The 14,288-nt window shown below is 41.0% G+C and overlaps 1 protein-coding gene and 1 non-coding gene across 19 annotated transcripts in view; one reads left to right on the top strand and one right to left on the bottom strand.

The window, feature by feature from the left end:
• TCF12 (transcription factor 12) overlaps positions 1-14,288 on the top strand; it is a 382,270-nt gene that overhangs the window by 355,821 nt on the left and 12,161 nt on the right. For 12 of the 18 annotated variants that reach the window (XM_063639405.1, XM_063639402.1, XM_055279265.2 and 9 more), the window contains one exon: positions 7,045-7,277. In XM_063639405.1, coding sequence (XP_063495475.1) covers positions 7,045-7,277 — 233 coding nt within the window. The remainder of the gene's footprint in view (positions 1-7,044; positions 7,278-14,288) is intronic. The other 6 variants (XM_063639407.1, XM_063639404.1, XM_063639406.1 and 3 more) reach the window with 1 other exon arrangement.
• On the bottom strand, positions 12,519-12,620 carry LOC129483790 (small nucleolar RNA U13). The gene has a single exon (XR_008658285.2). It is a non-coding gene; the product is annotated as a small nucleolar RNA U13 (small nucleolar RNA).

Below are 14,288 nucleotides of genomic sequence, written 5' to 3'. Positions count from 1 at the left end.
ATATATGGTAAGACTCTGATTTAAACAAGCAAATTATGGCCCATGGGCCTACCCAGCTCACTGCCTATTTTTGTTTTTGCTTTTATTATTATTATTTTATTTATTTATTTATTTATTTTAAGACAGGCTCTCGCTGTCACCCAGGCTGGAATGCCATGGGGTGATCTTGGCTCACTGCAGCTTCAGCCTCCCAAGTAGCTGGGATTACAGGCAGATGCCACCATACCTGGCTAATTTTTGTATTTTTAATAGAGACAGGGTTTCACCATGTTTTCCAGGCTGGTTTCAAACTCCTGGCCTCAAGTGATCTGCTCACCTCGTCCTCCCAAAGTTCTGGGATTACAGGCGTGAGCCACTGCGCCTGGCTGCTGCCTATTTTTATAACGTTTTATTAGAACATCACCATGCCCCATTCATTTATCCATTGTCTGTGGTGGTTTTCATACTGCACTGCCAGACTAGAATAGTTGCCACAGAGACTATATGGCCCATCAGAGCTGAAAATATTTACCATCTGGTCCTTCTCAAAAAATGTTTGTTTTTAACAAACAATAGTAATTTGAGAAAAGTATGAAAAAGGAAGTACCCTAGGCAGAATGATGTTGTGGAGTTTTCTAGAAAATGGACTTGACTTTGCTTTGAAGTATGAATATAGACACATAGTATACCAGTTTCAAGTGATTTCTGGATTTTTCCTTCAAATTTTTCTTCCAGTTCTACATTAAAATTAGATGAGTTAGGCCAGGCACAGTGGCTCATGCCTGTAATCCCAGCACTTTGGGTGGCTAAGGCAGGAGGTCTTGAGACCAGAAGTTCAAGACCAGCCTGGGCTACATAGCTAGATTCTGTCTCTACAAAAAATTAGTGGGGCATGGTGGCAAACGCCCATAGTCCCAGCTACTTGGGAGGGTAAGGCAAGAAGATTGCTTGAGTGCAGAAGTTTGAGGCTGTAGTGAGCCATGATCATGCCACTGCACTCTAGCCTGGCTAACAGAGAGATGCTGTCTCTAAAAAAAGACTTTTTCTAATGAAAATTTAAAAGTTAGATCATTTAGTATATTTGTGGTACACCCTATTTCTTGGCATACATATTCATTTATCAATGATATGTGTATATATCTTACACAGATTTAAAACATTGTTCTTTGTGTTGAATTATGGTGCAGTGAGGATGGTAGATAAAACTAAAAGAAGCAGAATGTTCCTTTCTGTCATTCACAACTTAAAAGGTGTCCTTTTGTTCTTTTGACATTCTCACTGTTTTCAACACCTAAACATTTATCTTGGGAGAAAGGAAATCTTAAGATCTTAATATTATTACTTTAATATGTATTGTACTCAACTATCAGGGGCATAAGGAAGGAAAAACTGTGTCAAGGAATTCAGAGACCACTCTTTGGAGGCATCTTAACTCTTACATAGTTTTTATTCAAATAGAATTTTAAGGGAAACAATTTACATCGTTCCTCCATATTCATCTTCTTATTGATCAGGAATCAGCAAACTTTCTCTGTAAAGTCCCAAATAGTGACTATTTTAGGCTTTATTGGACATGCAGTCTCTGTCACAGCTACTCACCACTGCCATTATAGCACAAAAGTAGCCAAAGTCAAATGGGTATAGCTGTTCCAATAAAATTTTACTTACAAAAACGGATGACCAGCTCATAGATCAGTTTGCTGACCCATATTATAGGTCATCAGAAATTAGGAGGCAGTGTAATACGTTAGTAATAGTCCATAATAATGAACAGGTTAATAACGTGACCTTTGGACAAAGTAAGGGTTTGAATTGTGGCTCCATTACATACTTGCCAAGTGACTTTGGGCAAGTCTTTGAGCTCAGTTTCTTCTTCTCTAAAAAGAGACTTTCTGTTACAGGATTCTTGTAGGAATAACCTGAAAACGATGCATATAAAACCCTTTGCACACTGTCTAGCACACAGTAAGCACTCAATAAAGATACTGTATCTACTGTTACAGTGGTAATGTAACAGTAGATACAGTGGTAATGTAACAGTAGATACAGTATGTATCTTTAAGTGTATGGTGTAGGCTTGCTTCCATGGAGCACTGACCTGACATCTCATCATCATACTGCCACCAGTTAGCTCTGTGATCCTAGGTCTTGAAGTGGTTCTTAGCCCTGCTGCACAGACCCTGGAACATTTTAGAAATACAGGTGCCTGGGCCCCAACCCAAACTCACTAAATTAGTGAGTCTAGCATCTCTGGTAGTGAGACCTGGAAAGCTGTATTTTTTAAGTGCTTTTGGAGATTCTAATGAGTGGCTATCTGTGGACACCATTGGGCTCGATGATCTTTAAAGACCTTTTTGAAGTCAAAGAACCAGTGATTTTCTTTTGTCAGAAGGATGCATTTATATGATTCTTAATGATTAGCAGGTAAAATACTGCATACTTTTTAGAGACGGAATCTCTGTTCGTCACCCAGGCTGGAGTGCAGTGGACAATAACCTCAAGCTGCTGGACTCAGGCAATTCCCCCATGCCCACCTCAGCTTCCCAAACCACTTAGGTTACAAGCACGAGCCACCATGCCTGGCCTGTGTACTTGTTCTTTTATTAGAATACTCAGGGTATTAAAGAAGGGGTAAAAATGTCTAATATTTTTGTAGATTATTTCAAGGTTCTGAGAAGCTGTGGTCAGTAGTTTATATCTGAATCATAAATAGAACTTTCAATAAGCTGTTACAGAGCATCTCCCTCATGTTTTGTTTTTTTTTCTGATTATGTAGTCTATTTTCATTACAGAAATTTAGAAAATACAGAAAAGTATACGCAAAAATCACAAGAAACCCCACTATTCAGAATTAACCACTGTTTACTTTTTTTTTTTCCTGAGAAGTTCTAATTTGATTTCACTGTGGTCTGAGAGACATTTTGTTGTGATTTCTGTTATTTTACATTTGCTGAGAAGTGTTTTGCTTCCAATTATGTGGTCAATTTTAGAATAAGTGCAATGTGGTGCTGAGAAGAATGTATATTCTGTTGATTTGGGGTGGAGAGTTCTGTAGATGACTGTTAAGTCCGCTTGGTCCAGAGCTGAGTTCAAGTCCTGGTTATCCTTGTTAATTTTCTGTCTCGTTGATCTGTCTAATATTGACAGTGGGGTGTTAAAGTCTCCCATTATTATCGTGTGGGAGTCTAAGTCTTTTTGTAGGTCTGTAAGAACTAGCTTTATGAATCTGGGTGCTCATGTATTGGGTGTGTATATATTTAGGATAGTTAGCTCTTCTTGTTGCATTGATCCCTTTACCATTATGTAATGGCCTTCTTTGTCTCTTTTGATCTTTGTTAGTTGAAAGTCTGTTTTATCAGAGACCAGGATTGCAACCCCTGGTTTTTTTTTTTTTGTTTGTTTTTTTGTTTGTTTTTTTTTGTTTTGCTTTCCATTTGTTTGGTAGATCTTCCTCCATCCCTTTATTTTGAGCCTATATGTGTTTTTGCACATGAGGTGGGTCTCCTGAATACAGCACACTGATGGTTCTTGACTCTTTATCCAGTTTGTCAGTCTCTGTCTTTTAATTGGGGCACTTAGCCCATTTACATTTAAGGTTAATATTGTTATGTGTGAAATTGATCCTGTCATTATGATGCTACTGGTTATTTCGCCCATTAATTGATGCAGTTTCTTCATAGTGTTGATGGTCTTTACAATTTGGCATGTTTTTGCCATGGCTGGTACCAGTTGTTGATTACCATGTTTAGTGCTTCCTTCAGGAGCTCTTGTAAGGCAGGCCTAGTGGTGACAAAATCTCTCAACATTTGCTTGTCTGTAAAGGATTTTATTTCTCCTTCATTTATGAAGCTTAGTTTGGCTGGATATGAAATTCTGGGTTGAAAATTCTTTTCTTTAAGAATGTTGAAATATTGGCCCCGACTCTCTTCTGGCTTGTAGGATTTCTGCAGAGAGATCTGCTGTTAGTCTGATGGGCTCCCCTTTGTGGGTAATCCGACCTTTCTTTCTGGCAGCCCTTAACATTTTTTTCTTCATTTCAACCTTGGTGAATCTGACAGTTGTGTGTCTTGGAGTTGCTCATCTTGAGGAGTATCTTTGTGGTGTTCTCTGTATTTCCTAAATTTGAATGTTGGCCTGCCTTGCTAGGTTGGGGAAGTTCTCCTGGATAATATCCTGAAGAGTGTTTTCTAACTTGGTTCCATTCTCCCCGTCACTTTCAGGTATACCAATCAAATGTAGATTTGGTCTTTTAATGTAGTCCCATATTTCTTGGAGGCTTTGTTCATTTGTTTTCACTCTTTTTTCTCTAATCTTGTCTTCTCGCGTTATTTCATTAATTTGGTCTTCAGTCACTGATGTCCTTTCCTCCACTTGATCGAATCGGCTATTGAAGCTTGTGTATGCTTCACGAAGTTGTCGTACTGTGGTTTTCAGCTCCATCAGGTCATTTAAGGTCTTCTCTACGCTGGATATTCTATTTAGCCATTTGTCTAACCTTTTTCCAAGGTTTTTTGCTTCCTTGCAGTGGGTTAGAACATGCTCCTTTAGCTTGGAGAACAGCTTTGTTATTACCAACCTCCTGAAGCCTACTTCTGTCAACTCGTCAAACTCATTCTCCATCCAGTTTTGTCCCTTGTTGATGAGGAGTTGTGTTCCTTTGGAGGAGAAGAGGCATTCTGGCTTTTGGAATTTTCAGCCTTTTTGCTCTGGTTTCTCCCCAGCTTTGTGGTTTTATCTACCTTTGGTCTTTGATGTTGGTGACCTACGAATGGGGTTTTGGTGTGGATGTCCTTTTTGTTGATGTTGACGCTATTCCTTTCTGTTTGTTAGTTTTCCTTCTAACAGACTGGCCCCTCAGCTGCAGGTCTGTTGGAGTTTGCTGGAGGTCCACTCCAGACCCTCTTTGCCTGGGTGTCACCAGTGGAGGCTGCAGAACAGCAAATATTGCTGCCTGATCCTTCCTCTGGAAGCTTCGTCCCAGAGGGGCACCCGCCTGTATGAGGTGTCTGTTGGCCCCTACTGGGAGGTGTCTCCTAGTCAAGCTACACGGGGGTCAGGGACCCACTTGAGGAGGCAGTCTGTCCGTTATCGGAGCTTGAATGCTGTGCTGGGAGAACCACTGTTCTCTTCAGAGTTGTCAGGCAGGGACGTTTAAGTCTGGAGAAGCTGTCTACTGCCTTTTGTTCAGATATGCCCTGCCCCCAGAGGTGGAATCTAGAGAGGCAGTAGGCCTTGCTGGGCTGCAGTGGGCTCCGCCCAGTTCGAGCTTCCCTGCCACCTTGTTCACACAGCAAACATAAAACTGCCTACTCAAGCCTCAGTAATGGTGGATGCCACTCCCCCTGCCAAACTTAAGCATCCCAGGTCGATCTCAGACTGCTGCGCTAGCAGCAAGCAAGGCTCCGTGGGCCTGGGACCCGCCGAGCCAGGCACGGGAGGGAATCTCCTGGTCTGCTGGTTGCGAAGACCATGGGAAAAGCACAGTATTTGGGCAGGAGTGTACTGCTCCTCCAGGTACAGTCACTCATGGCTTCCCTGGGCTAGGAGAGGGTAATCCCCCAACCCCTTGCACTTCCCAGGTGAGGCGATGCCCTGCCTTGCTTCAGCTCACCCTCTGTGGGCTGCACCCACTGTCCAACCAGTCCCAATTAGATGAACCAGGTACCTCAGTTGGAAATGCAGAAATCATCCATCTTCTTCATCAGTCTCGCTGGGAGCTGTAGACTGGAGCTGTTTCTATTTGGCCATCTTGGAAGCACCCCACCTCAACAATGTATTTTTTTTTAAGTATTTTGTTTTTGTTTTGGATCAGCTTTATTGAGGCTTAATACACATGTAATAATAAAATTCGCTAATTTTAAATATACAGTCTTTATGTATGTTAAAATGTATATATTTTGTCATTTTGACAAGTGTAAAAGTTATATAACAGCCACCTTATTCATAGTGTAGAATATTTTCACCACCTCAAAAAATGTCCTTATTCCCCTTGGTAGTGAGTCCCTTTCCACCATCCCGTGGTCCTTGGCAACCATTGATCTGCTTTCTGTTACCATAGTTTTGTCTTTTCTAGAAGTTCATGTAAATGGAATTGTAGAGTATGTATGTGATCTTTCATGACTGGCTTTTTTTTACTTGGCATAATCTGCAGCTTGATTTTAGATACAACATAATGGTCCATTGTCTGAATGTACTATGATTTATTGAACCCATTTCCTATTATTAGATCCCAATATGTTGCTAATGTAAATAATTCTGTGGTCATCTCCCTTTACATAAATTTCTATGTACATGTCTAATTATATCCTTAGGATGAATTTCCAAAGTTGGAATTGCTGATCAAGAGGTAATAAACATTGAGGCTCTGGATTCGTTTTGCCAATTTGCCCTTCAAAAAACTGTGTCATTTCTCCCATGTTTTATAATCATCACCACTGATGATCATTTATCTCTAGAACAAAAAAATAGCCATTTTCTGAGATACTTCTCTCAATCCATATCTTAAGCTTTCCTTCTTTCTTTTCAGTAGGTAACCGCCAGAGTATATTTAAGAGCATAGGCTAAGCAAATTATACATTCATATACTTGGAGGGGTTATAAACTGTAATGTGTATATCAGTCATCTGGGGAACATGTTAAAATGCAGCTTCTAATTCAGTAAGATGGGAGTAGAACCTGAGATTCTACTCCAGTGTTTTTAACAAGCTCCCAGTAATGCTGATGCTGCTGATTTGTGGATCACATTTTGTGTAGCAAGGTGCTAAAATATTATGTAGTTGTTGATCTTATATTTATGAAGAGTTTCTGGAGAAATCTTTATGCTATAATGTGCAATGAAAAATGCACTTAAGAGTGTATGTAGTATATTTCAACTATATGACTGTATATGTGCATTGAAGAAAAATTGGAAAGGAATATACAGTCATGTTAACTGCACCTATTACAACTGTTTACAAGATTTATAGGTGGTTTTCATTTCCATCTTTACGCTTTATAATTGTGCACAGTCAGCATATCTTACTTTATAGGGAACCTAACAGACCTTGTTGTTACTTTATTTTCTAGCAGTACTAATGAAGATGAGGATTTGAACCCTGAACAGAAGATAGAAAGGGAGAAGGAGAGGCGGATGGCTAACAATGCCAGAGAACGCTTACGCGTGCGGGATATTAATGAAGCATTCAAAGAGCTTGGCCGAATGTGTCAGCTTCACTTGAAGAGTGAAAAACCCCAAACAAAACTCCTTATTCTTCATCAAGCCGTGGCAGTCATCCTTAGTCTAGAACAGCAAGTCAGAGGTAAGTAGGTTTAGCCGAGATGTGTAACTGTTCTGCTTCAGATGTTTCTCCCAGTACTTCTGCTACTGTATCATCAGGGTCGTTTTTCCTGTAATTCTCACCTCTGTCTCACTGTATCACCCAATATCTGTGGGCTCCATGTTCTCCACCAATAGAGAGTAATTCTGTGAAGCAAAGCAGAGAACAAACAGCCTCTGCCTGCTGCTCAGCAATAGTGCTTTGTGTCTCTTTGCTCTGGTTGCTTCTGATCTCTCAACCATTAAATTTACCTGCCTGGACCTGCCCTCCTCCCTGCTCTTTATGTCTTTCCTACTTCTCTGTATTCATCTCCTTGCCTGCTCTACTTTGGAGTACCTACCATGCCCTGCTGGTTAATAGGATGCCTTGTCATCGTCCCTTCTGCCTTTGCCATATACCTTTACACCCATATCAATAAGGTCTCAGGGCTTCTTTGTTGACCCCAGACCAGGAACACCAAGAAATTTTTGGGCTAAAATACATTAGCATGCCTGTGTGTCCTTAAGGGCAAAACAGCTCACCCACCGCTAACTCAGTTTCATTTTTCAGGAAGTTTGTTGCAGTCTTAAAGAACCTTTGCAACTTCATTTCTTCAATATGTATTTATTGCATACCTCCTCTGTTCCAACCACCTATGTCCTAGACCCTGGGTTATCAAATAATAGAAGCTTCTTGTCTTTAAGAGGTTTTACCATCAAGCTTGAGTTTCTCCGTATACCTACATATTGTCTTAAAATATCCTAAGCCTTTTTGCAAGGAATTCATAGATGTGGCCCTAGGTTCCAGATCTGACCACTAGTCTCTCTGAGAGCAATTCTTTCGATTTTGTGTGAAGAAGGTTCAAAAAAGAATAGGGTGGGCAGAGGCTTGAAAACTACAGCCATGGAGCCTCAGCGTAGATTACAGAATGAGTACTCTTTCTTAGGAAAACCAGAGTTAGAGAACTTGAACAAACTTTCAGAAATATATACAGTAGTAATTAATTCATCCACTTCCCTCCAATATATTTAATGAATAAGAATGAGGGATAGATCATTTTGTGTGTAATCAACCTAATGTTAAAAATGGATACTTGCTCCTCTTCTCCCAAGGTCCTTGAAATATCTGTGGATTATAAATGTTAATGAAACCTAATCTTCAAGGAGTTATAGACTCCCTTGTGATATCCTTAAGGAGGCAGATTGTTACCCACTCACTTGTGGCAGAAGCAGTGGTTCCTTGAACTACTGATACCTCCTGTCACTTTACCAATGGTTTTTTTTTCTTGAATTGTGTCTGACACTCTTTGTCTCGCTCTGAAGGCAGCAAGGCACGTATGTTCAGTGGTTCAAGTACACTCATTCTCTTCCTCTTCAGCCCAGGATATCTTCTACCCTGACTTCACCCAGCCATTTATTGTTAAAGCCACTGCCTCCATCTCAGCTGTGAAAGTCTTACTGTCTGGTCAATGGAATACCAGAATTTATTCTAGTACACAGTACCTTGTCCTCCCATAGTGCATTAGAATCAGAATGCAGTCATTTGTGTTTTTAAAAACTTTTTTTTAAGCACAGAGATACCTACTTCAGATCTAAGCCATTAAAATGAGAAATACTTCTGTGATGGAAAAACACAAACATAAATAAATAAAACATAAATTCTATGATGCCTAGATGGACCTTATTCATTTGTAACATTGGAATTTATGGTGGTTCCATGCGGGCACCTAGAACAGAAAAGCTGAGTCTGAGAGAAAATCTATCATCTAGGCTTTCTTACTACTGACTTTCTGGTCTGTTAGGGGTACTGACTTTCATACAGTTCTGTAAAGCTCTGTCTAAGGAGTCTTTGACTGATGAGAGTTTGAACAGATTTCAAATACACTAAACTGTAAGTTTGTTAGGGATTGCTTTGATATTCAGAAAAGCCTACTTCTCCCTTGCCTTCAGACGGGGCTTGAAGCCTTATCTTAGGACTTTACATAAAAGCCCAGGGATCTTTGTAAGACATGTATGTATGTATGTATGTATGTATGTATGTATGTATGTATGTATAGATGGTCTCACTGGGTTGCCCAGGCTGGTCTTGAAATCCTGGCCTCAAGCGTCTATAGGCTTGAGCCACCATGCCTGGGCTCAGACTCCTTGAAGGACACTCTTATGGCCATCAGATAGGGTTTAGAACCCTTCATACAGGCCACAATACCTGTGCCTTGTCTTTGGCAACACCTTCAGAGTTTTGTATAGCCACTGTCTTTTCCTCGATTTACCTACAGTTTTGAGTTATTTTGGTGACTTGATCACTTTTGAGAGCCTCTTCATCCTGTGCAGAGACCCTCTTTAGCAGTCCCTGATCTAGCACTTTCTATAAAAACAGTTTTTGTCTGCATGACCTATTTGGGCATCTTCTGCACTCTGGCTCCCCTTCTGGTTTGGGATGATGCCGCAAGACTGTATCTCATTGTGACCCAACCTGTCACCATCCCTGGATATGTAGTTTTACCAGGAGGCAAGCAGACCCAGGTCTAGCAGTTCATCCCAGAGAAGAGTGGCTTCTCTTCTAAGCCTCAGATTTTGCCAGAGCATTTTTTGTGCCTTGTTGCCCCACCTGTCAAACCCTAAGTCCCACTGCCAGTTTAAGCTTTTCCATTATCGTGACTACAATGTTATTTGTACCTTTGCCATTTTTATTCCCCAGCAGATAAAACAAATTACCTTCAAGTTTGTACTCTCAGCGTTACTCAAGACTCAGTGGTTAAACATTTCCTCCTCTCAAGCTCTTTCACAGGTCAGCTCAGTCAGGTCACTGTTCTTTTGATAATTTAGTGATAAGAGAACTATTAGATTTTCAGTTTCCTGTTCTACAAGTGAGTTTGAAAATAAATGGTCTAGGACAGTGGTTTTGAAATCTGGCTGGTCCCAGAATCACCTGAAGCTTTTCTTTTCTCAAACATTTCCAAACCTTACCCCAGGAGATTCTGGTGCAATGAGATGGTTAAATGTGGTAGACTTAGCATATGCAGTGATAATACTGCAGTCTTTGCTACATCCCCACTAAAATAAATAAAAATGATACTCATTTTAACCCACGAGGACAGATGAGAGAGGAGACCATAGCAGATGAAATAGCAAAAGCTGCATGTAGGATAGAAAGTCGATGGAATAGTGGTACTTATTTGTTTCTAAGTACTGAAGAATACATGTTTCAAGAGTGGTAAGATCTAATCTTATGCTGAATACAGTGATTTCTTAAATTCCCCGAAGTTAAAATATGTAATCATGAAATTTCAGAGCATTAGGGTAAAAAAAAAAAAATTCTAAAGCTTCTGGAGATAAAATATAAGTAGCTTATAGGTAAAGAAACAAGAATCAAAATATCATCAGAGTTCTGGACAGTAGTACTGGATTCCAGGAGACAGTGGAGCAGCACCTTCAAATTTCTGAGGAAAATAATTTCAACCTAGAATTCCTTTTTTTTTTTTTTTTGAGACAGAGTCTTGCCCTGTCACCCAGGCTGGAGTGTAGTGGTGTGAGCTTGGCTCACTGCAACCTCTGCCTCCTGAGTTCAAGCGATTCTCCTGCCTCTGCCTCCTCCATAGCTGGGAGTACAGGCACGCACCACCATGCCCAGTTAATTTTTTGTATTTTTAGTAGAGACAGGGTTTCACCATGTTGAGCAGACTGGTCTGAAACTCCTGACCTCAGGTGATCCGCCTACCTCAGCCTCTCAAAGTGCTGAGATCACAGACGTAAGCCACTGCACCTGGCCAGTTTCAACCTAGAATTCTATACCTTGCCAGACAATTAATCAAAAGATGAAAATAGAATGAAGATATTCCACATAAGCTGGGCATGGTGTGTGCCTATAGTCCCAGCTACTTGGGATGTTGAGTTAAGAGAACCTCTTAATCCCAGGAATTTGAAGCTGAAGCGAGCTATGATCATGCTACTACACTCCAGCCTGGGTGACAGTGCCAAGTCCACCCTGTCTCTAAATAAAAATTAAGTTGGTAGCTGGGTGCAGTGGCTCACACCTGTAATCCCAGCACTTTGGGAGGCTGAAGCAGGCAGATCATGAGGTCAAGAGATCGAGACCATCCTTGGCAACATGGTGAAACCCCATCTCTACTAAAAACAAAAATTAGCTGGGTGTGGTGGCGCGCACAAGTAGTCCCAGCTATTTGGGAGGCTGAGGCAGGAGAATCGCTTGAACCCGGGAGGCAGAGGTTGCAATGAGCCGAGATTGTGCCACTGTACTCCAGCCTGGCGACAGAGCGAGACTCCGTCTCAAAAAAAAAAAAAAAAAAAATTAAGTTGGCTGGGCACAGTGGCTTATGCCTATAATCCCAGCACAATGGAAGGCCAAGGCAGGAGGATCCCTTGAGCCCAGGAGATGACTTGAGACCAGCCTGAGCAACATAGTTAGGCCCCATCTCTAAAAAAAATTTAAAAATTAGCTGGACGTGATGGCTCATACCTGTAGTACCAGCTACTTGGGAGGCTGAGGTGGGAGGATCACTTGAGCCCTAGAAGATTGAGGCTGCAGTGAGCTATTGTAGCACCACACTTGAGTCTGGGCAGCAGAGTGAGAACCTGTCTCAAAGAAAAAAAAAAAAGGTATCTCAGATATGCAAATCCTTTAAAAAGTTACCTTCCACATACATTCTTTTTAAAAATAGAGACAGGGTCTCACTGTGTTGCCCAGGGTGGTCTCAAACTCCTGGCACAAACGATCCTCCCACCTCAGCCTCCCAGGTAGCTGGAACTGCAGGCATTAGCCACCACCACACCTGGCTCATGTATATTTTTTTCAGAAGGCATCTGGAACGTGTGCTTTAGCCAAATAAGCGCGTAATGAACAAAGACAAATGTTATAGAAACCAGGAAACAAAGGATTTAACATAGAAAAACAGCAAAAATAAATCCCTTGAAAAGAACTACTGGGCCTAGAGAGCAACTAGCCCATTGAAAATTGAATACTATTAGCTGCACAAGAAAGGTTTCCAAGGAAAGAAAATGGAATTAATTGATGATATGATATGTTCAAGATTTTAGGAAAATACATTGATAGGCATTTGTTAGATCTCTTGGAGCATTCAGTGGTGGGGTTGGGGAGATGGAATTTGCATTACTAACAAATGAAAAAACAAGTAGCTATTAACTATAGGAAAAATAAACAGTTATATGAGCAAGGGAGCAATCACTGTAAAAAAATTTATTTTTCTTTTATTTTTTTCGAAGTTGAGGTCAGATGAGTAATGTGCTGAGGTCATAACAAGGTTGGAGGGTGGCACATCTCACACACTCGTGAACACCCAATCATCATGCTCATGAACTACAAAAGGATCAAACCTTTCCTCCCTCTCCCTCTCTCTCCCTCCGTCCCTCTCTCTCCCTCCGTCCCTCTCTCTCCCTCCCTCCCTCTCTCTCCCTCCCTCCCTCCCTCTCTCTCCCTCCCTCCCTCTCCCTCCCTCTCTCTCCTTTTCTTTTTCTTTCTTTATCTTTCTTTCTCTTTCTCTCTTTCCTCCTTTTTTCTTTTTCTTTCCTTTCTTTTTGTCTTATTCTTTATTTCTGCCTTTGTTTCTTTCTTTTTTGTTCTTTCCTCCTGTCTTCCTTCCTTCCTTTTTTTTCTTTCTCCTTTCCTTTCTTGTCTTGTATTTTCTTTTCTTTCCTTTCCTTTTCTTTCTTCCTCAGGGTTTTGCTCTGTTGCCTAGGTTGGAGTGCAGTGGCACAATCATGGCTCACTGCAGTCTCAACCTCCCAGGCTGAAGTGATCCTCCTGTCTCAGCCACCTCAGTAGCTGGGACTACAGGTGGGTGCCAGCACACCTGGCTAGTTTTTAAATTTTTGTAGAGACAGAGTCTCACTTTGTTGCCCAGGCTACTGTAAAATTCTTACCTCAGCAGCTATCTCCATATAGTCATAATAACATAAATATTTTCCTAGTCATAATAATGTAAGAAGTGACTAGTGAGTTAGCTAAAAATTCTGCTATAAACATGTTGCAAAGTTGATGTTACAAGAGAGTCAAGTCCTCAGCTACATACGAAGTCAATAGATAGAATTCCCCTAATTGATATGCGGGAAGACGCACTTCTCATGCCCTGCAGGTAATGAGAAGTACCAGATCTTTCTGGCTACTTAACACACATTTGCCGTGGTCTGCTGTCACACACCAAGAGGTATGAAAGAGTAGCTTTAGTCTTTTTTGAATCAAAGTTGTGTATTTACTTCACATTTCCTAGAGTCTGCCATAGTATTGTTCTTCCTGCCAGAAGTGTTCTTTGTCTGACTCTAGGAACCTGGAAGATCTTGCCTAATTTACTGAGTTTTTGGTGCTCATCCTTCCCAGCATTTCTCATTATGTCTTCTAGATCCTGGTGTGATAGAGTCATAGTTAGCTAAGAGCAATTTTCCATTATAAAGAGAAATGTGAACCTTTTTTCAGTTGGAAAATTTTCACATCTCACATTGTCGTCTTTAAGTTTTACATGCTAATCTATGCCCTCTTCTCAGTCTCTCGGGTCATTATATGAGACTTTAACCTCCACAGTCTCTCTCTCTTTTTTTTTTTTTTTTGGAGACAGAGTTTTGCTCTTCTTGTCGCCCAGGCTGGAGTGCAATAGCGCGATCTCGGTTCACTGCAGCCTCCGTCTCCCCAGTTCAAGTGATTCTTCTGCCTCAGCCTCCCGAGTAGCTGAGATTACAGGCACCCACCACCATGCCTGGCTAACTTTCTGTATTTTTAGTAGAGATCGGGTTTCGCCATGCAGGCTAGTCTCAAACTCCTGACCTCAGGTGATCCGCCTGTTTCGGCCTCCCAAAGTGCTGGGATTATAGGCATGAGCCACCACGCCCGGCCCACAGTCTCTTATAAAAAACAAACTGATGAAGGACAAACTCTTATTTGTTAGAGGTGCACAACTGCTTATTAAGAAAGCAGTTCTTAATATTTTTTGCATAATGATGAACATGCTATTTTTTTCCTACTAGTTATCCTAATAAATTAACTAAG

The sequence above is a fragment of the Symphalangus syndactylus genome, chromosome 5 (assembly GCF_028878055.3).
Source record: "Symphalangus syndactylus isolate Jambi chromosome 5, NHGRI_mSymSyn1-v2.1_pri, whole genome shotgun sequence".
Taxonomy (NCBI): domain Eukaryota; kingdom Metazoa; phylum Chordata; class Mammalia; order Primates; family Hylobatidae; genus Symphalangus; species Symphalangus syndactylus.
The sequence above is the reverse complement of the archived record's forward strand: the minus strand, read 5'-3'. Positions and strand labels throughout refer to the sequence as shown.